Raw genomic sequence first — 22,037 nt, forward strand, 5'->3', positions numbered from 1 at the left:
GAATCTGCCTGCAATGCGGGAGACCTGGGTTCAATCCCTGGGTTGGGAAGATCCCCCGGAGGAAAAGGCTGCCCACTCTAGTATTCTGGCCTGGAGAATTCCATGGACTGTATAGTCCATGGGGTCGCAAAGAGTCAGACACAATAGTCTTATCCTAACTAATGAAATATCATAACGAGTAGCACACCGTTTAGGCATCAAATGCCGTCTACTCTAAGGTGGTCACAAAGAAAACTTCTGAGAAAAGCGACTCAATGGACATGAATTTGAGCAAGCTCCAGGAGACAGTGAAGGACAGGGAAGCCTGGTGGTCTGCAGTCCACGGGGTTGCAAAGTGTCCGACACGACTGAGCGACTGAACAATAATAAATGGTGTTTGTAACTTGTAACGTCGAGTGTTGAGGGTGTCTTCTGCCTCGGACTGACAGATATGACTGTGTTGGGTCACATGTACTCCTCTGCCTGATAATCACACAGCAGAGTTCCTTGTGTAAGCTGCTCTCTCCTGCTCTGTTTGTGGTGCACTTTTATTCCATCTCACGGTAATAAGTCTACTCAGAACCACAGGCTGCCTTTCCTTACAGAACTCAAAGAAAACATGCCTGCTTTAGTACCTAGTGAGTCTTGTCTTTCTTTTCTGGAGAGCCAAGGTGCTTTGGGCTGGATCTGGTTCTTAATATTGCCCATTCCACACCAGGTACACACACACACCCCTGCCACATACACACACATGCACCCCCCACATACACACACACACCACACACACACATGACACACACACAGATACCATGTACACACACACACCACATACACACATACTACACACACACACCACATACACACACACCACACAGAGACACATGTGTACACACACACATCACACACACACACACACCCCATGTACACACACACACACCATGTACACACATACTACATACACACAGATACCATGTACACACACACACCATGTACACACACACACCACACAGAGACACACATGTACACACACATCATGTACACACATACTACACACACACACATACACCACGTACACACACACCACACACACAGATACCATGTACACACACACACCCACATACATACACATCATGTACACACACACCACATACACAGATACCATGTATACACACACACACCATGTACACACACACACCAGAGACACACATGTACACACACACATCACATACAGACACACATACCACACACACACCATGTACACACACCATGTACACACACCACATACACAGATACCATGTACACACACACATCACATACACACACACCACACAGAGACACACATGTACACACACACACCCCACGTACATACACACACCCCACGTACATACACACCACGTACACACACCACACACACACACAGATACCATGTACACACACACACACCATGTACACACATACCACATACACACACCACACAGAGACACGTGTACACACACGCACACAACACACACACCATGTACACACACACCCACTCGTACACACCCCCCACACCCCACACATATGTACACACACACACATATACACCAACACACACATACATCACGTACACACACACACCCCCATCCCCCCCACACCCCTAATAAGGCACTTGCCTCATAAAAAGAGTCCCCCCTTATTCCTCCCTTTTAATCTCTGCTTGATCTTTTGAGCAATAAAATGTTTCGGTCTTGAAAAGACACTAAACTGTCTTTCTTGGGCTACTTTAGACACATCTCCTTGGAACTTACTTTTGAACTAATAACAAAATCACAAGTTTAGAACTTCCTCTTCTTGATTTCACCACTTACCTCCAGAAGGCATCACTTGTGGGGAAGGGAAAACACCAAGGACGCCAGTGTCCACCTGCAGAGCGCCGGTCAGTTGGGTGTGTGGTGCTTTGCATTTTCTTACAGACAGTACACCGTGCGCTACCGAGAAAAGGGGGAGTTGGCGAGATGGGATTACAAGCAGGTCTCCAACAGACGCGTGCTGGTTGAGAACCTGATTCCAGACACCATGTATGAATTTGCAGTCCGCATTTCCCAGGGTGAACGAGACGGCAGGTGGAGTACATCTGTCTTCCAGAGAACACCGGAGTCTGGTCTGTATTCAGAATGGCTTTGGACTTGCAACTTGGGAATTACCCCTAAAAGGAGATTTAAAGACACTTCAGGGAGCCATAGTGATAATGGCCAGGAGAGGCATTTTTCAAAGTAGCATTACCCCTAAATCTTGTGAGAAGCTTCCTTGGGTCCACGCTTTAGCCTTTACTGGCTATTTTCCTGAGCATGTTTTTCTGACATGTGGAGTGCATTAGAACCACGTGGAGCCTTCATAAATTCCCGCTGTCTGTGTGAACGCCCCTGTGTGACAAACACACGGTTCCAGAGTATTGGAGAGACTTCCTTTCTTAAGACTCAAGTTGTGCTTGATTCTGGGGGAGAAATTTGTTCTATATTCAAGGCCACAAATATTTTCTTTTAAATTGTGTCTTTAAAAACTTTGTCCAGAAAAAAAAAAAAACCCAAAATTTTATCCAGAGGAAGTTGGAACTGGATTGTACTCTTCTTTGTATATTTCAGTATTCGGCAACGAGAGAAATTCTGAATTCCTAAAAGCATTTCCCGATGTGTGTCTAACTCCTCACTCTATGAGTTGGTAAAGCTGACATAAACTGCTAAATACACAAAGAGCAAGTGGAGAATTTTCTCTCATGTATAATAAAAATGAACACAGTAGCTCTGCAATGAAACATGTGTATGTAGGGACCATATGTCATTTACTTTTAGAACACCCATAAGGGCCTTTTTAAACCTTGGATTTTTGTCCTTTCATAGCTCCTATGACAGCTCCTGAAAATTTAAACGTCTGGCCAGTCAATGGCAAGCCTACAACTGTCACTGTAGCCTGGGATGCTCTGCCTGAGACCGAGGGGAAAGTGAAAGGTAGGAACCTCATGACTGAGAGTATAAGGCCCACATGGGTGTGAAATACCCAAAGGGAACTGTGTGCGTTGACTCTGATAAACACTGGGTCTAATCGCAGGCTTGGCGACTGCAAAAGCAACAGGGAGGTAACCTAAGGATTTGGAATGCCAACCCAGTGGACAAGGATGTTTCAGCAGGGTTTTCACTGTCAGTCAGATCGGGGTCATCATGCAGATGATTTTCCATCGCCCCCTGTATGCAGGGATTCTGATGCTACTATCAAGAGGGCTGTTGTTAATTGTATGGATGTGACATCATAACCTTTAACCAAACAAAGTGACACCTTGTTTTTCATTCTATGGATCTTTTCATTGTGCCAGTTAAGATTATGGCAGGTCAGGCTGAGCAGGAACCCCATGGGATCATAAATGTCTTGAATGGGCTACAAATATTTGTTGTTATTGTTCAGTCACTCAGTGGTGTCTGACTCTTTGCAGCCCCATGGACTGCAGCACGCCAGGCTTCCCCGTCCTTCACCATCTCCTGGAGTTTGCTCAAATTCATATCCATTGAGTCTGTGATGCCATCCAACCACCTCCTCCTCAGTTGCCCCTTTCTCCTTGAAAATTAAAATGTGATATAGATTTTTTTCCCTATTTGTCAACATTTTGAACAATTGCATTTTGGATTTGAAGAAAAAAATGACCTTAAAACAGGAAAAAAAATACTGTAGATTAAAAAAAATGAAAATAGAGTAAAATAGTCACAACTAGATAAATTTTAAAATAGTCTGTTGAGAACATTAAACAAAAGCACAAATGATTTCTTTTTAATGTCCAAACATTCAGAAACCTGTCGGAAATCTACTTGGAGACATTTAAAAGAGTGGTATTAAGAATCAGGCTTCCCAGGTGACTCGGCAATAAAGAACCTGCCTGCCAATGCAGCAGATGTGTGTTCAGTCCCTGGGTCAGGAAGATCCTCTGAAGAAGGAAGTGGCACCCCACTCTAGTATTCTTGCCTGGGAAATCCCATGGACAGAGAAGCCTGGTGGACTACAGTCCATGGGGTCACAAAGAGTCAGACATGACTTTGCAATTAAATGACAATTGAGGGTTAGGGTCCGGCTATACAAATGTACTCTAAGGGTACTTTTTATTGTCGCTTGATTTTGGAAGAAAACTTTAATATGCAAAGTTTGTGTAAGCTGAAGGAAATTCAGCAAATTATCACTGATCTCCTTTGAGAATTTCTTAATTAAAGAAAATGGATGGTTCTCTTTTGTATTCAACCATACCTTTGCTAATCTATAAGGATATCTTTTCATGAGACAGTAAAAATTACAGAAGGTAGAAGAAAGTGTTTTTTAAAATGCAATGCTTTCTTTCTGGGTTTTTAAATAATATATTGTACTATTCTTGCTCATTTTTTTTGTTGGAATAAATCAGAAACAAATGAAGAAATAGTTGGCCCCTTTTAATCATTTCTTTTATGACAATTTGAACATTGGCTTCTGTATTATTATCATGATGCTGAAAAGACTTCTGAAACCTGAATAAAAACATATTTTAGCTGACTACTATTTTTAGTTATTAAAAAAAGTCAACAATTGTTCCTTGGTGACCTTATTACCAAGCTACTTACTTTTTTCCCCCATTCCCACATCTTACTTTACATTTATAGCTCTTTGGCAAAAGAAACTCCCTGGTAGTCAATTAAATATTGCCAGAAGTAGTAATAGCTACTGAGTTTTTATGTCCAAAAGAACTCATGTACCTCACTAACCTAAAGGTATAGTGGTGGAATTGTAAATTCACAATTATCCTGGGGCATTTTTTTACATCTGAGAAAAAGAAAACATAATAAAAGAATATACTTTGACATAGTCAAATTTTTTCCAGATGAATTGAATCCATAAAAACAATCTGAATTACAGAATTTTCTAGACAGTGGGTTTTTTAAATTCTTACTTTTGACCACCACAAATGACTAGTTAGTTCATTTTCAACAAGAAAAGAATGCTGGTTTATTTATTTATTTATTTTTTTCAGACAAATGCTGAAAAGGATTTTTGGATGAAAGTTTTTTAACTAATGTACTTTTTAAAGATTAGAGCTTAGGGAAAAAGGAAAGACCATCCATGCTTCCCTAAGAAGTATGATGGTTACATGGTTATTTTGTAATTCATTTTTTCCCCCCGTTGGTTAGCTCCTACTCACATTAACTCAGTAAGTTATAAATCTTGAATTACTGGCAGGAAAATATTCATCACAGTTTTTAGTTGAGAATGAAAAGTATGCCTCAAAACCTTGTTGTTGTTCAGTCCCTAAGTTGTGTCTGATTCTTTGCGACCCCATGGACTGCAGCACGCCAGGCTTCCCTGTCCTTCACTATCTCCCTGAGTTTGCTCAAACTCATGTCCATTGAGTCAGTGATGCCATTCAACCATGGTACTGAAGCCTTGGAATGGATGACTTCAAAACATGGCTTCCTTATGTTGCAGTATTTCCACATAAGTGCAGAGATATATTAGTTTTTTGGACTGAATTTGCTGTGATTTTCAAAGCCCAAGGCATAATATGTTTGTAGATATAGGGAAACATTAAACACCACCTAAGTCTATGTCTGACTCAGCAACTTGTCCTTACAGTTTTAAAAACTGAAAAATCCTTTCCTGAATATATTAAGAACTTTCCTAATTCCTACAAAAGTGAAATTATATTTCAAATATGGAATTTATCTGGCTTAATGTACAAATACAAACAGCCCTGATTCATAAAATGGAACTCTTAGAGGTGTCAGCAGCTATTCAGAATCAGTTCCTAGACGTTGTCTTTCTTTTTCCCCACCCTGATTTCTTCTATTCTAGCTATATTCTGTCCTGGTAAATTAGTAAATAAACACAATGAGGAAAAAACCCAAACAGTGTAAATATTTTTGGTAGTTGTATGAAGACTGGCCTCCTGGGGTCCATATGCTGAGTTTGCAGTAAATGGAAAATTGCCAGCTGATTGACGGTCTGGGGGCCCGATTGAGTCGCCGGTTCACCTCCTACTGTGTCTTTATGCTCCAGCTGCTGACTTGGCATGCATAGCTAGAGTATTAATTTTAGTAATGCGCATTCTAATTCATCCTGCCCGTACAGTCTGTCTGCTGGACACAGGACTGTTTTCAGTTTCCTCCTTCCAACCGTCTGCCAAATCATTTCAGAGTACATTCTTTCATACGCCCCGGCTCTCAAACCATTTGGAGCGAAGTCCCTCACCTACTCTGGAGAGACGACGTCTGCCCGGGTAGAAGGTCTGCAGCCTGGGGAACGATACCTTTTCAAAATCCGGGCCGCCAATAGGAGAGGACTGGGGCCTCATTCCAAAGCCTTCATTGTTGCTCTGCCACCAAGTAAGCATGATGTGTTTGTGACTCTCTTTCTCTCTCTCTTCATTCCTAATTCTGGTGTGTTATTCTGAATCATGCTCATGGGTTTAGAACTGCTCTGGTGATGAATTGTGGGGTTAAAGTGCCATTCTGACATCTAAAATATTTCTGTGGTCCCTTCAGAAACTGGTCTCCCCAAACCCTAAAATGATATTGATTGCTAATGACATTAATGATTATTATGATATTAATTACATATTATGTGATTAATGTATTCATCCGTGATTAATCTTATATCATTGTGTAATTTGGGGTTTATGACGACAGGGGAAGAACATTTTACAGGCATAATGGGACATTTTTAGTTGGTCCCATTTCAGTGAATAAATAGCACATAAAATTTTTATAGTTTGTATTCCATGGTTTTGGAGTGCAGCGGTACCCAGAAGAATTTCAGTTATCTTGTTTATCTGTTCAGTATCAAAACCCAGCAGGTCAATAAAGTCCAAAACTGGAGTGGGCTGTATTTTCCTTCCTGCTTCTCTGAGTTTGCAACAGATGTTGGTAGCTTTCTCCTTCATTATATGCTGTGAGGATCCAGTCTACTGCAGTTCTAGCTTCAAAAAGCTGAAATAAATGAAGTTTGCTCTCTCTGGATCCCCCAGTGCTATAATAAATCCTTCTCCCCTGACAGCATCCTTTCTTTGATTCAACCCTGCTCTCCAGAAAGAGTAAATTGTAGGGTACACATAATATAATGTTTTGCCTATCCCAAGGGTCTTTTTATTTTAGGCTTTATTGTGGGATTACAAATGTATCCATCATTAAAGGGATTTTAAGCCATAAAAAAGCAAGTAAGGACATGTTATGAGGAATAGAGAAGTCTTTGTAATGCCTCAAAAATGACAAATGTGTAACTCACTCCACTTATTTGCAAATTACACACAACACATCTTTAAGTACAGATCACTGAACATTCTGTGCCAGGCTTATGTGTATTTCTTGCCTACACTGTAAGGAACAGCTATACTGCATTTGTAATATCTTGACAGTTATATTAAGAAAATTCTATATAAGATTTTGTACTAATGAACTCAATGGATTACTTCAAAGCACTCATTTCAGAATTCCTTCAAATAAGCTGTGGCATAGCCCGATTCGATTTATAGAAACTCAGCACACATATTCTCTAGGACTACACTGCTTAAAGCAAAATGGAACTTTAAAAGTTATCAGGGCTTCCCTCCTGGCTCAGACTGTAAAGAATCTTCCTGCAATATGGGACACCTGGGTTTGATCCCTAGGTTGGGAAGATCCCCTGGAAAAGAGCAGGGCAATATAAGGACTATATTGCTTAAAGCAAACTAGAACTTTAAAGGAGATTGCTATAATTGAGAAAATAATGTCCAGTGTCTAAAGGAGGAGAAGTTATCAGTTTTATTACTAGTGTTCGGCGCCTCCATACTGCCATCTTAGTCATTTTTCATTGCCCATCTTTCAAATTGCTTCTTTGACAGCAAATTCTTTAAAATCTGTTACAGCCACTACCAGTGAGTCTGACGTTCAACAGAAAACAGACACGGAAGATCAGCACAAACCTGAAAAGCATGAGCCTTCCTCATCTCCTAAAGCGCCAGCTCCCTCAAAACATACTCACTTGCCTGTTTCTCCCCAAGGGAGAAATGTCAAGAGCCCGCTTCTCGACTTGAAGAACAAAATATTGGCTAACGGTGGACTGCTCAGAAAAGCCCAGCTTCCCCCCAGGAAGAGCGGAGATTCGGGTCTTCAGTCCACAGAAATCACCGACGAAGAGGAGCCGGATTCCCGCGGGGACCCACCAACCTCGCCCCCGGAGACCCAAGGCCAGAAGTCCCAGCAGAGGCCACCAAGTAGACCTGTCCACCCGGTCCTTGCCTCTGGGAGGACTCCAGTGAGGGCCCGCGCGCCCGTGCTGCCGCGAAAGGAAGGCGTGGACCAGCGCGGCTCCTCGCCCACCTCCCACTCTCGTCCGGGGGCGCCCCCTTCCGCATCTTCTGCTGCCTCCCGTGCACCCCCCGAGAGCAGCGCTCACCGCCTTTCAGGGGGACCCTCCACCAGCCGGCCTTCCAGCTCTACTGATAATGACTCAGTGGGTCTAGAGGAGGAGGAAACCCCTGCGCGCTCCCCGCACCCCAAGGACGCTCTGTCGGAACACCTGCCGGAACACCTGCCGGGCAAGAGCGCGGCGCACGCTCGGCCCGCCCTGTCGTCCGGCCGCCACCCGGCCTGGAGCGCCCTGCGCGACCGAAGCGTGGCGCACCATGGCACGAGACCAGCCCTGCCCGCCCGGAGGGCGCCCCACTCCGAGGATAGGGAGGAAGGTTCCAGGGCCTCAGCCCCACCCTCGAGACTTTCTCCATCTCCTGGGGGGTCATCTCGGCTCCTGATCACCGAACCACAGCCCGGGTCTCCACTCTCCCGGGGCTGGAAGGAGGGTCAGGACGTGCCGGCCGCCAGGTCCAACGCGCCGTCAGGGTCCACCCGGCCGTCCGCGGCCTCCTCCCGTCCCTCCTCGAGGACACAGGCCTCTGAAGGAGTAGGTGACTCCGACGGCGATGGTGAGAGTGATGCGGAAGAGGGAGGGAGGCCGGCTGCAGCCACTGCCCCAACGTTTAGGTCCCGGCTGCCCGCAGGCACGCCAGTCTCTGGACACTTCAGTTCGCTCAGAAACAGGCCCTTCGCTGCCCACGGCAGATATCCACACAGGTTTGGCAACGGCCGGGGACCCCGGTTGCACCCCTCCAGCTCCCCTCCGTCCACCGCGTCCCCCCGGGTTCACCCCCGGGTGGATTCTCACCCAGCTTCTGACCATCGGCGCGGCCCCGCAGGCCAAGAAGACAGCGAAGAGGAGGCGGAAGACGAAAAGCCACTTCCTGCCACCGTGGTGAACGACCACGTGTCTTCCTCCTCCAGGCAGCCTGCCTCCCCGGGCGGGGACCATCTGAGAAGAGGCCCCCAGAGAGGGGCGAGCCTGCAGCGGAAGGAGCCCCTCCCAGAGAACCCCAAATCCGCGGGCACTTGGGCCGGGGTGCCCCCTCAGGCCAAACCTCCGTCCTCTAAGGCTCAGGATACGCAGGAGGGCGGGTCTCCCAAAATGCAGCTGGGTGGCCCGCCACCTGTGCCACGGTTCCCGCACCACCCGGGGCCCACAAGGATGGGTGCTGGGTCCGCTGCTCTGGAAAAGTCGCCCGTCCCGGCGTCCCAGCCACAGCCCCACGGCCCACGGAGCAAGGAAGTGGGGCGTCCGCCTTTCAGACCCCAGCCTGCGTTCCCCTCCGAGGCCGGCCGGCTGCGCCCCACGTCGCAGGAAAGCGCCTCCTTCTCAGACTCTTACTCGTCCAGAGGCGGACAGTCCTCCCGCGCGGCGTCTCCCCAGAATCTGGGCGACGACAGCGCAGAAGCGGAGACCGGGGGCGTCCGGGCGCCCGCGTACTCGGCAGGTGCCAAGGACGCCACCCCGTCCCTTCCCAAGCACCGCCAGGTGGAGGCTCAGGCAGGAAGCGCGGGCGATGGTCACCTCCGCAGGCCCGCAGGCAGGCCTGGCAGCCTGCACCCCCACGCCCGCACCAGGGTCCCGGGCAGAGCAGGGCCCCAGTGGGCGGGGAGGAAGGACGGGGCGTCCCAGGCCTCGCCAATCAAAAAGGAGACGCTGCCGTCCAAATCGCAGCAGTCGGTGTCAGCCGAGGAGGAGAATGAAGACGTGATGTTCTTTAAGGGAGGAAAGGACAAGGATCCGCAGTCTTCCTCTGCTCCGAAGTGGCCCTCCTCCTTCAGCCCCAGGGGCGGCAAACACGTGGACGGGACCCTCGCTAAGGGGGAGACGGAGCCAGCCATCGTGCTGGCGCCCCCCAGGGTAGGCTCCCCGCAGGAGGAGAACGCCACCCCGGTGAAGCGGCCTCTTTCTCCACCTCCTGGCAGCTCCCCGAGAGCCTCGCACCTTCCGCCCAGACACCCGGCTCGCAGCCCCGCCGCCACCCCGAGTCCCACGGTGGGCACCCCCCGACCGCCGCAGGTCACCACGCGCGCGCCCGCCCCGTCCGCCCCCACCACCCCGATGCTCTCCTTGCGCCAGCGGATGATGAACTCCAGGTTCCGGAACCCGTTCTCACGCGCGCCGGTGAGACCCCCTTCGAGACCAGGTGAGTTGTTTTTACATGAACGTTGTCTTGACGGTTTTCAGCAGGGTTCATAGCAATTCCCGAGAACCTTTTATCTTACGGAGCGTCTGCTCTGTCTAAGCGTTGGGTTAGGAGCTTTGAAATGTAAACGCGATCTCATCCTGGTAGCCATCTCCTGGATTTGCATTGCTTCTCCGGGTCTTCAGATGAGGAAACCGGGATTTAGGGGTCTGAGTGGCTTGCTGGAGGTCAGACAGCTAGGAGGTGGCTGAGCGGCCGTTCCAATCCCAACACTGACTCCACAATCCACTGGTAGGTGTGTGTGTGCGTGCTCAGTCGTGTCCGACTCTTTGCCGCCTGGTGGACCGTGGCCCGTCAGGCTCCTCTGTCCATGGGATTCTCCAGGCAAGAATCCTGGAGTGGGGTGACATTGCTATCCCATCGTGCTTCTTTGAGTTCCTTAAGCCCTAAATCTGTGAATGTGTGTCATAGCCATGATGCCACACTCAGGTTCCTATGTTTTAGGTTGTTCTTGTGCCAGGGGGTATTAAGGAATCCACAGACACGATTAGTTCCTGTGGAGGGTGGAACTTGTTCTGGTTATTCTGCATATAAACCTCTCAGCTAAAAATATCTTGGGACAAACTCAAATTATCTTGGGTGAGGATTGCTCAGATGTTGCAATCACTGAAGGTTGTTTAAAACCTCCAGAAAAGACTGTGAAAGAGGATGGTCGCCCAGAGGAGTAACATGTTGATGTGTGACTTAGGTTTTGGGCAGCATATAGACAGCTGTGAGCTGGAGTCTATGTGGACCCCAGAGCAGGAGCTAAGGTATTTACCTAAAATCTGCATTCGGTTAAGTGGTGCCTTGCACTCCCCTTGCATGGATTTGGGGCATAATAGAACATTCTTGATTAAATGTATTAGTAGTTGTTAATCCATGCAATATACTGTTAATTTAGCTCAATGTAAAGCCCTAGAACAGTGCCCTGACTAGGAGGTCAGTTTTCCATTAAAACAGACTGTTTTATGCAAACCTTTTTGAACTGTGGTGTTGGAGAAGACTCTTGAGAGTCCCTTGGACTGCAGGGAGATCCAACCAGTCCATCCTAAAGGAGATCAGTCTTGGGTGTTCATTGGAAGGACTGATGCTGAAGCTGAAACTCCAATACTTTGGCCACCTCATGCGAAGAGTTGACTCATTGGAAAAGACCCTGATGCTGGGAGGGATTGGGGGCAGGAAGAGAAGGGGACAACAGAGGATGAGATGGCTGGATGGCCTCACTGACTCAATGGACTTGAGTTTGAGTAAACTCTGGGAGTTGGTGATGGACAGGGAGGCCTGGCGTGCTGCAATTCATGGGGTCACAAAGAGTCAGACACGACTGAGCGACTGAACTGAACACCCCAATAATAGATGTAAAAGTCACATTCCCTTGTACATAGTAAAAAAGTCAATAGATTCTTAATTTTCATTAACTACTTGAGCGAGAGAAATGTCTCTGACCTGCAAATAGCTGTCGGGAAGCCCAGGCACTTTATCCGGTGGGCCAAGCTAGAGCAGATGCTTCCAGCGGAGGCCTCAACCAAACTGCAGGTGATCAGAAAGGGCAGGAGGTGAAGAGACAGGGCAGGTGCAAGCAACAGTCGGATAGCAACTAAAGGGCCTGCTACCTCCTCTCTGAGCAAATCCTTCTGCGGCCCCACTGAAGTCAGCAAGCTTTGAGTCAGGACTGTGTTTGTACTCGGCGATGGATGATCTAGACCCGAGTCAGCGAGAGACAGTGGTTGTGTTTAGTGTAATCTGCGGAGGAGAGCAGCACGGTATCTCACAGATGTCAGAGAGAATTTTCCCTGTCCTTCCAACTCTCCCTCCCTCCACCTTCCAGCTGGCTAAAATAAAGCTACAACTGCTGCTGCTGCTGCTAAGGCACTTCAGTCGTGTCCAACTCTGTGTGACCCCATAGACGGCAGCCCACCAGGCTCCCTTGTCCCTGGGATTCTCCAGGCAAGAACACTGGAGTGGGTTGCCATTTCCTTCTCCAATGCATGAAAGTGAAAAGTCAAAGTGAAGTTGCTCAGTCGTGTCCGACTCTTCGAGACCGCATGGACTGCAGCCTACCAGGCTCCTCCGTCCATGGGATTTTCCAGGCAAGAGTACTGGAGTGGGTTGCCATTGCCTTCTCCGAAGCTACAACTACTACGGTCTTAAACTTTACCTGGAAATTTTACTTAGGCCAAACACTCTCATTCCCCTAATAGTGTAGAAAACTGTGACTGTACCGTACTCTTCACGGACATTCTTATTTGTCACATAGAAGTCACAATTTCAGTCTATCATTAGCTAATATATTTGAGCTATTGGTTCAACATTCTGTTTAGTGTTTCTGTTTGAAATGATGTATTACTACTTACAGGGTGGTATGAAGCCAACTTTCCAGGAGTGTTGAATTTACCAGGTTCTGTATTTTTTGTTTGTTTGTTTGTTTGGGACCTTGTAGGTTATAATGGAAGACCAAATGGAGAAGGGAGAGTCCTTCCTGGTAGTAATGGAAAACCAAGCGGACAAAGAATTATCAATGGCCCTCAAGGAACAAAGTGGGTAGGGGAAACTTCTTTACACATACCTGTTGTTTTCATGCTGTTTGGGAAGAGAAAAATGGTGGGCGTTGTGTAATAAAAAATGAAGCAGTCTTTTTTTCTCTAGTTTTAACCACTTGTATGTCAGTATACTTAAAGTGTATTGTTTCTTCCAGTGCTCGGAAAAGGCTTTGGTTCTCCTGAGAACTACTTTGCTTTCTTCTCATAGCTAATTAGGTCAGGCATGGGCATTTGTTCCCATTCTTCTTGACTGTTTAAGAAGGTCACACAAATGTTTAGGCCAACAGGTCAGACAAAACCTGAGGCACAGCCTCTCCAATGAATTTCTGTTTTCCCACTCCTGTTAGCTTTATTTTATTTTTTCTTTACGGTTCAATTAAACAGAATACATATTTTTCTGTAAATTATCTCAAATCCTTTGTAAAAGGAAGCAGGATAAAAACAACTGAACCAAAACAAAAATCTCCAAATCAAATAGGCAGTTTTTATCAGATCACCTTCTAAACCTTCCAACAATTCTTGTTTGACTGAAATAAAAAATAAGTATTAGTACTTTATGTATGTTTAAGCTAAATGACTTTAACATCCTGGGGTTAAGGTAAATGTTTAGGAGTTTTTGGTGGGTTGAGGGTGATGGACAGAACACTTAGAATGTTCAGAGATTTAAAATATTTTTTCAAAGAATCAAAAAGATTATTCACAGTGGAATTCCCAGTCAAATTTTCTCATTTATAGCAGTAAGATTTAGGAAAACATATTGATGAACTTCAAAGAATTTTCAGTCACAGGTGGCCTCAAGATACATTTTATCATTTCTCAAAGGAACAGAAATTTATAGAAAGAAGAATACATAATAGAAGCAAAGTGTCATTGTAAACAATTTTGAATTGAAACCGTATGGAGTAGATTTCAAAAGTAGGGTTTATTTATGTAAGTTTTATTTTAATTACTGAGATAGTACCCAGCAAGTGGCCTGCTTGCAGGGGTTCCTCCAGTGACTTGACTGTTCAGAGTCATGGTTTTCAAACACTGATGGGCATCAGAACCCCTGGGGCTTGTCAATATGATTTGGTTCGGGCCAGGTAATTCTCATATCTGGCAAGTTTCCAGGTGAGGTTGGGGAAGCCAGGTAATTCTTATATCTGGCAAGTTTCCAGGTGAGGTTGGGGAAGCTGGCTCAGGACTATATTCTGAGAACCATTAGTGCGCCACATGAGTTGTTTCTTAACAGAGATAATAATGCCTTTTGTCCAAGTTGTATAATTCCTTAGAACATTACATTTTTTCATGTGTGCTATATTAGGCTAATTACAAATTAAACTGGTTTTGATATAACAACTTTGATTTTTAACACACAGCAAAATGGAAACCCGTCGTGTTCATGGCAAGAATATAAGCAATTCGGAAATGTATAAAAAGATAATAAGCATCCCAAATCACTTCTCAGAAATAACCACTATTAACAGTTTGGGACATATCTGTCCAGAATTTTCTCTCTACACTTTTAAGCTTATATATACAAGTGAATATACTTCATTTTGCAAAATAATCAGTCCTTTAATCTGCATCAGGATATCTGATGCATCAGTCTGCATCAGGATATCTCATGATAAATTCAGAATTTCCAAATCCTTTTCACTGGCTGCACAGTATTTCACTGTATGGATGGGCCATGATTTATTTAATCTTTTTCCTCCATTGATGAACACGTAGGTCATTTCCTGCTTTTGACATACAACATACTCAATGGTAAAAGTATTTTGAACATCTTTTGAATATTTGAGAAAACTTGAAACAATTTATGTTATATGGACAAACTATTATGAAATATGACTGTACTTTATTCCTATTATACCTTATTAATGATGCTGGCAAAAATAATGTTTCCTATTCCTCTATATTCATGTAGTTGGATTAATGTGAACGTTTTGAAATGTTCAATACATCCTTTAATCTGTGTCATGGATTTAGGTCGTGGATCTTGATCGTGGGTTAGTATTGAATGCAGAAGGAAGGTACCTACAAGATTCACAAGGAAATCCTCTTCGGATTAAACTAGGAGGAGATGGTCGAACCATTGTGGGTAAGTGAGAATGGTTCTCAGGGAACAAAAGTGCCCTGAGGCATCTGCAGAGTAACAACTTCTCTCTTCCTCCTCCTCCTCCTCATTTTTAATGGGGGTCCTTGGTCCAGTTACATTAACCATATGGAAAGGAGGTGCCTCGGAAGGGGTGGAGCTTAGCTTCTTCCCTGATCCAGCTGTCTTCCTACAGACTCAACCCTCTAGAGGAGGTGGCTCTTGACTTCATTCTTGGGATTGGGCAGTCCAGAGCAGACTTCAGCAACACCACTTCTAAAGTCAAACCCTGCCTGCTGCCTGTTTTTGTATAGCCTATGAGCTCAGAATAGCTTTCACGTTTTTAAATGATTGCCAAAAAAATCATAGAATAATATTTGTGACATGTGAAGATTATATTACATTCATATTTCACTCTCCATACAAAAAGTTTTCTTGGAACACAGAAACATTCATTTCTTGGTGTACTGTCTATGTTTTTTGCTCTGCAGTGGCAGAGTTGAATAGTGGCAACACAAAGCTTAAAATATTTACTCTCTGGCTCTTTGCAGAATAACTTTGCTACCACTGGTCCAAAGTAACACTTTAGTCTGCAGTGGTAGGAATAAGGATGGGGAAAGAATCACTTTCCTTCCTAGAAACTTAGAGTTATTGCAGGTAATGGGGCATAATAATGAGGTATTTATATTCTTTTATAAGCTAGTATAGAGTAACAGACAATATAAAAAGCCCAGAAGTTTCTGGATAGTAGCAGGTACTGTGACTTCAGCTGGTATCCTTTTCATTATTTCTTTGCCTTTTATTGATTAAAGTATAAGACATTGAGAAGATACTTTCCACTTGCTTTTTACTTCCCCAGATTGTTTCACCTGGCTGCATAGCTTTTATTTGATTTCGTTTCAGATCTGGGAGGGACTCCCGTGGTGAGCCCAGACGGCCTCCCGCTCTTTGGACAGGGGCGCCATGCCAAACCCTTGGCCAGTGCCCAGGATAAGCCCATTTTGAGTCTTGGAGGCAAGCCCCTGGTGGGCTTGGAGGTCATCAGAACAACTACCCGTGCCCCCATCACAACCACGAGACCTACCACCACGACCCGTCGGCCCACCACGACCCGTCGGCCAACCACGACCCCTCGGCCAACCACGACCACCACTCGCCCAACGACCACCCGAACCACGACCCAGACAACCACCACCACCACCACCCCGGAGCCTACAACCCCCGTCCCCACCTGTCCCCCCGGGACCCTGGAACGGCATGACGAAGATGGCAACCTCATAATGGGCTCACGTGGGGTTCCGGAGTGCTACCCTGAGGAAGGTAACCATCTTCGTTCTGTTGATAACTCACGTGGTAGAGTGGCATTTCAGAGGGGGGTTGCAGAACCTACTGGATGCAGTGAGTGAGGCATACAACTTCAGATCTAAGTGGGCTTCCTCTGTTTTATCTGGCAACCCTTGTCCCCACCGAGTCAAAAATTTGAAACATGAGACATTGTTGGTTTGGACCAGCGTTTCCCAAAGTGTATTCCACTGGATATTTGTAGATCGTGCGTGCATGCCAAGTTGCCTCAGTCATGTCTGACTCTTTGTGACCCTGTGGTCTGTAGTCGCCGGGCTCCTCTGTCCACGGGATTCCCCAGGCAAGAATACTGGAGTGGGTTGCCATTTCCACTAGTAGATTAGTACTTGTTATAATAATAATTTAGAGAAAAGGTTCTGTGATTAGCTATGTGATTCAGACAAAGTTAAAGGAATTTCTGACTGTTGGACTCACCACTGAATAGTCTCATTGTGAATTTCCAAGAATAGTAGTATTTCCCAAGCATGTTTGAACAGCAATCCCTCAGATGGTAAAGAATCTGCCTGCAGTGCAGGAGACCTGGGTTTGATCCCTGGGTCAGGAAGATCCCCTGGAGAAGGAAATGGCAACCCACTCCAGTATTCTTGCCTGGAGAATTCCATGGACAGAGGAGCCTGGTGGGCTACAGTCCATGGGACTGCGAAGAGTCAGACATGACTGAACGACTAACACTTTCACTTCTTTCCCTTTGAAAAATGCTTATGCTTACATGACTTGGCTCTCATGGGAGCGGGGCTGTCCACTGGCTACGACTGAGCCCTTTCCCGATCTGGGACACCTGGTCCCAGCTGTCCCGTGTCCCTGCTGGGTCTTCTTACTGAGAACACCCCTCCACTGCTCCCCTAAAGAACAGAACCTGGGGACACTTTGGGCCAAGTCACGGTGGAGCCAAGATGCTATCATCTTTTCTGCTTGTCCTTGTTCGCGCTGCTTACGGGGAGGTCATCTGTATTTGCCTCAGGCTCCAGAAGGCAAATTCATCTCCTTCCCCTCAGGCTGAAATGAATTGCCCTGCAGGCTGTAAAGCTTCTGTCTTTTTAAGCTAATGCAGAGTGAAGACCCTTCATTTCAGGAATCACACGCGTTCCCTGAATTTGTAGCCCACCATCATTCAAACCTAACCAATCTGAACGTGAATGCTGTCTCCAAGTTGAGAATTCTGCTTGAAGTTAGTCTTTCCATGAAAAAGTTCCAAATGAACAGGAACACCTGATGTATCTGAAAAATTCACACCAAAGAACAGGAACATACTGAAGAGGACGATCGGGAAGAAAATTCTCACACTGCCAATTACAAGTGAGTACAAATTTGAATTTACCTTTGGGTTTCTGGTATGAAAGTATCTTGTACTTTCCTTGGCTTCTTCAGCATACATTGGTGTGGCTATTATTTAACTGAAGCATGTTCTTTACTAATAGGTTATAAGCAGAAGAGTTGCTGTTTGGATTTGCTTCTAATTACTACTACTACTATTATTATTAATATTTTAAATTTTCTTTTGCTTTTATGTAGGTCTTTTCATTTCTTTTCATGTTCTTTTCATTTACTTTGTAATTTTGGACTTTTAGTTGCCATTAAAGTCAGATTCTTGATATTTTTGTTTCTTCTTTTCTTTGCAAATCATGATAGAGATGTATATTTTTTTACTTTACTCCTGTGCATTTGTCTGATAGCCTAGCCTAAGTCAAATTAGTGTCTAAGGTTAGTAATAGTTTCCCTCTAGATAGCATTTTGAAAATAAGGACAAAGTCTTGGAAAAAGTTAAATCTGGGGAGAGCACTATATCTTAATTACATGTCCATAATTTATTATTTAAAAATGCTTCACTACGGCTCACCTTCCTTTTTCATTTCTGCTGTTCCACTAACAATTTCATTAAATATTTTCTTCCTAATATTATTTCTAATCATAGTTGTTTCTATTTATGAAAAACATCTTTAATAATAGCTTTCTTGACATAAAAGTCACATGCCAGAAAGTTCACCCTTTTAAAGTGTACAGAGTTTAGCGTATTCATAGAGTTGTGCAACTTTCACCGTTACCAAGCCCCAGAATATTCTCATCACCCCGTGAACAAACCTTACACTCATTAGTAGTCGCTCCCTGTTCCTGCTCCTCCCAGCTCCGGGCACCGCTCATCTCCTTTCTCTCTCTCTATTTGTCTGTTCTGGACATTTTGTGTAAATGGAATCCCGTGTGAAATGTGTCCTTTTGTGTCTGGCTTCTTTCACTTAGCATAGTTTGTTTTCAAGTTATCTGTACTTCATTCCTTTTATTGCTGACTAATACTCCATTGTGTGGAAAGACCACATTTTATCCATTTAGTCTGCTATGAATAATGCTGCTGTGAACATTTTTGGACACCTTTTTTTTTTAAATGTCTGTTTTGAAGTCTCTTGTGTAGAGTTGTTTTGTTGGTTGGTAACTGTGTTTGACTTGTCTCCCTACTACTTTTTAAAGAATTTTAGTGGGAGGATAATTGCTTTACAATGTGGTATTGGTTTCTGCCATACAACAGTGTGGATCATACATACATCCTCTCCCTTTTGAACCCCCCCCCCCACCTCCCGCCCCGTCCTGCCTTGCTGGGTTGTCACAGAGTACCAAGTGGAGCTCTCTGTATAACATAGCAGCTTCCCACGAGCTATCTGTTTTGCATATGACAGTGTATGTTTCCATGCTACTCTCTCAATTCATCCCACCCTCCCCTTCCCCTACTGTGTCTGTAAGTCTGTTCTCTATGTCTTTGTCTCTATTTCTGTTCTGCAGATAGGTTCATCGGTACCATTTTTCTAGATCTCATATATATGTGTTAATATACGATATTTGCTTTATGTTTAACTTTTCGAGGAAGCGCTAAACCGTTGTCCACAGCAGCTGCACTATTTTCATTCCCCGCCAGAAATGTATGAGGCATCCAGCTTCTCTCCATCTTCACCAGCACTTGTTATTATCTGTTTTTTTCATTCTAGCCATTGTAGCTTGGATTCCTTGTACTACACTATTTAATAGGAGGGACTTGAACGTCCATGGGTTTTGGTATTCGCAGGGGCTTCTGGGCCAATTCCCCATGTGCACCGAGGGACCACTGTAGTTCAGTCCACAATGTACACTCACAGGTGCTGGGATTCCGTGTGTACAAACGTGTGCCTTTTACCAAGTGCATTTTGGCCATGGCACTTTGCAGCCTAGTCACCCGAAATTGTTGTAAGGATGCTGACTTAGACCCTCTGCCGTGATCACTGTGAGAATACCCGCCCTTCTGAGACTCCCCTCCTCAGCCCCCAGCTAGGCAACCATTTGTCATTACCTTCCGTTGGCAAAGTCCTAACATTTTGTTTCTAGACCTCCAATTTTTTTTTGGACTTTTATTTTATATTGCAGTAGAGCCAGTTAACAATGTTGTGGTAATTTCAGGCGATCAGTGAAGGGACTCAGCAACACATGTACATGTATCCATACTCCCCCAAAACCCCCTCCCATGCAGGCTGGCACATAACGTTGAGCTGTACAGTAAGTCCTTGCTGGTTATCCGTTGTATTAATAACTATAGCAGTGTGTACATGACCATCCCAAACTCCCTGACTATCCCTTCCCTTCCCACCCCCACCCCCCGCCCCCCGGCAACCATGAGTTCATTTGCCTTTGAATCATTTGTAAGTTCATCTGTATCATTTCTTTTTAGATCCCACATATAAAGGATGTCATACAATGTTTTTCCTTCTCTGTCTGACTTACTTCACTGGATATGACACTTTCCAGGTTTAGTGATGTTGCTGCAAACTGCAGGATTTCATTCTTTTTAATGCCTGAGTAATATTCTGCTATATATATATATGTACCACATCTTTTTTATCCATTCCTCTGTTGATGAGCATTTAGGTTTCTAGCCTCCAATTTTAAAAATCATCTTTTCAAATATCTTAGTCTTGGCTCTCCTGGTTTTATAGTCCCGTCTTTTCCTTGAAAACGCTGCTTTAACAGTGTTCTGGGAATAACCTTGTGTCATTAAATTATTCAGTAATTTAAGCATTTTTTTCTAGATACCATAGTTACACATATTCCGTATGCATAGATGCATATTATATGTTTGTTTCCAGTGTATTGACACCTTTTCTCTCTTTACACACACACACACACACACACGATTTTTTGCTTGCTGTGACTCCTCTATTAAGTAGTAAAATCCTTGCAGTAGAGACAGCATCCTCTGTTTCATCTCAGATCCCTGTGGTACCCAGTTATGCATCTTTGGATATCTAAACCATACCCTGAGCCATAGGCATGCTCCGTTTTCTAACGGAGAAGTTAGAAAGTCTTTTGAGAAGTCTTTTTTTACCGGTGATCCTTTTTTTTCAGGTTCCATTTTGACAGCGGATCTGATGGTATCGTGTGTATTTGGAAATGTTATACGCCAGCTGAACATCTTCAACAATTTGTAACATGACCTTGGGGCATGTTTTAGAAGAGCATCAGTCATTATGGAAAACAGTTCCCTCCTGTCACAGCTCACTCGCAAGACAGAAAATACAAAGAGAATAACTGAAAGTTCACTTGAGCTGGACCAACCAAATAATCTGCAAATATCCTTGGGTTTCACATGACTGTAATTTACCTTCTCTCCAAACTTTTAATGAGAAATCTACTTTAACAGTTTTTTTTTTTTTTAAATCTCTGGAACTAAGACCCAAACATTTTGCACTCTATTTTTTTTTTTTTAATTTCATGACTGTTTGGATAAAGCTACTCGAAAAATATACATATATAAACTGTACCACATGGTTGGTGGCTGGCTGCTACTTTTATTTGAAGAGGTGGAAGCTTTTGACATCGATTTTGGTTTGGCTTAAAAACATTCAGTTATATGTAGCTCCAGATAGTCCAAATTGGCATTCAGGTGGGGCAAATTCTGAGGGTCAGCTTTTCAAAAAAAAAAAGTAAATCTGTTTCATTACATCTGGAAGTTTCTTTGACTTGGAATCAAGATGGTGCTATTTTAGAAAAATTATCTCTGACTTTATTTGGTTTTAAAACAAAAAAAAGGAGCACTGAATCACTCAATAAGATGTTTACTTTTGCCAGAAGACTCAACAGTCACTCGTCTCAAGAAGTGATCCAGGTTCGCAGGTGAAAGGCATGGTTTCTGTGGTCTGGTGCTGGACCGGAGTGCTTCAGCTCCTTAAGGAATTGTACTTAGTATCAGGAATCCATAGAGGAGGCCCTAGACTTGCCCTCTTTCTCATTCACTCTGGACTGCAAAAGTTGTACAATTTATTCATTTTGACCTGACCAAAAATAATAATGAAATGAAATGAATCTGAGCTGATAATAAGCCACAAGAGGACTATATTCTTGAAAGTTAATAGACAAGGGAAAGAAAATGGTGTCATGGAAAACAACAGCAAGATAACCCCAAATGCTAGGTGGTGTGAACTTGAAAACTCTGATTTAAACCAGCCCAGAAGTAATTCCTCTTGGATCCAGGCATATTGACATTGGAATGAACTGGAAAAAAAAA

At 44.4% G+C, this 22,037-nt stretch overlaps 1 protein-coding gene and 1 long non-coding RNA gene across 2 annotated transcripts in view; both read left to right on the forward strand.

The window, feature by feature from the left end:
* Window positions 1-22,037, forward strand: part of FNDC1 (fibronectin type III domain containing 1) — a 113,294-nt gene that overhangs the window by 60,492 nt on the left and 30,765 nt on the right. Inside the window, exons 8-14 of the mRNA XM_043457427.1 lie at window positions 1,932-2,119; window positions 2,856-2,963; window positions 6,156-6,344; window positions 7,862-10,498; window positions 12,981-13,081; window positions 15,052-15,163; window positions 16,061-16,477. Coding sequence (XP_043313362.1) covers window positions 1,932-2,119; window positions 2,856-2,963; window positions 6,156-6,344; window positions 7,862-10,498; window positions 12,981-13,081; window positions 15,052-15,163; window positions 16,061-16,477 — 3,752 coding nt within the window. The remainder of the gene's footprint in view (window positions 1-1,931; window positions 2,120-2,855; window positions 2,964-6,155; window positions 6,345-7,861; window positions 10,499-12,980; window positions 13,082-15,051; window positions 15,164-16,060; window positions 16,478-22,037) is intronic.
* LOC122434202 lies at window positions 16,484-21,280 on the forward strand. The gene is made up of 2 exons (XR_006267294.1): window positions 16,484-17,815; window positions 20,879-21,280. It is a non-coding gene; the product is annotated as an uncharacterized LOC122434202 (long non-coding RNA).

Source organism: Cervus canadensis, chromosome 33, assembly GCF_019320065.1.
Source record: "Cervus canadensis isolate Bull #8, Minnesota chromosome 33, ASM1932006v1, whole genome shotgun sequence".
NCBI lineage: Eukaryota > Metazoa > Chordata > Mammalia > Artiodactyla > Cervidae > Cervus > Cervus canadensis.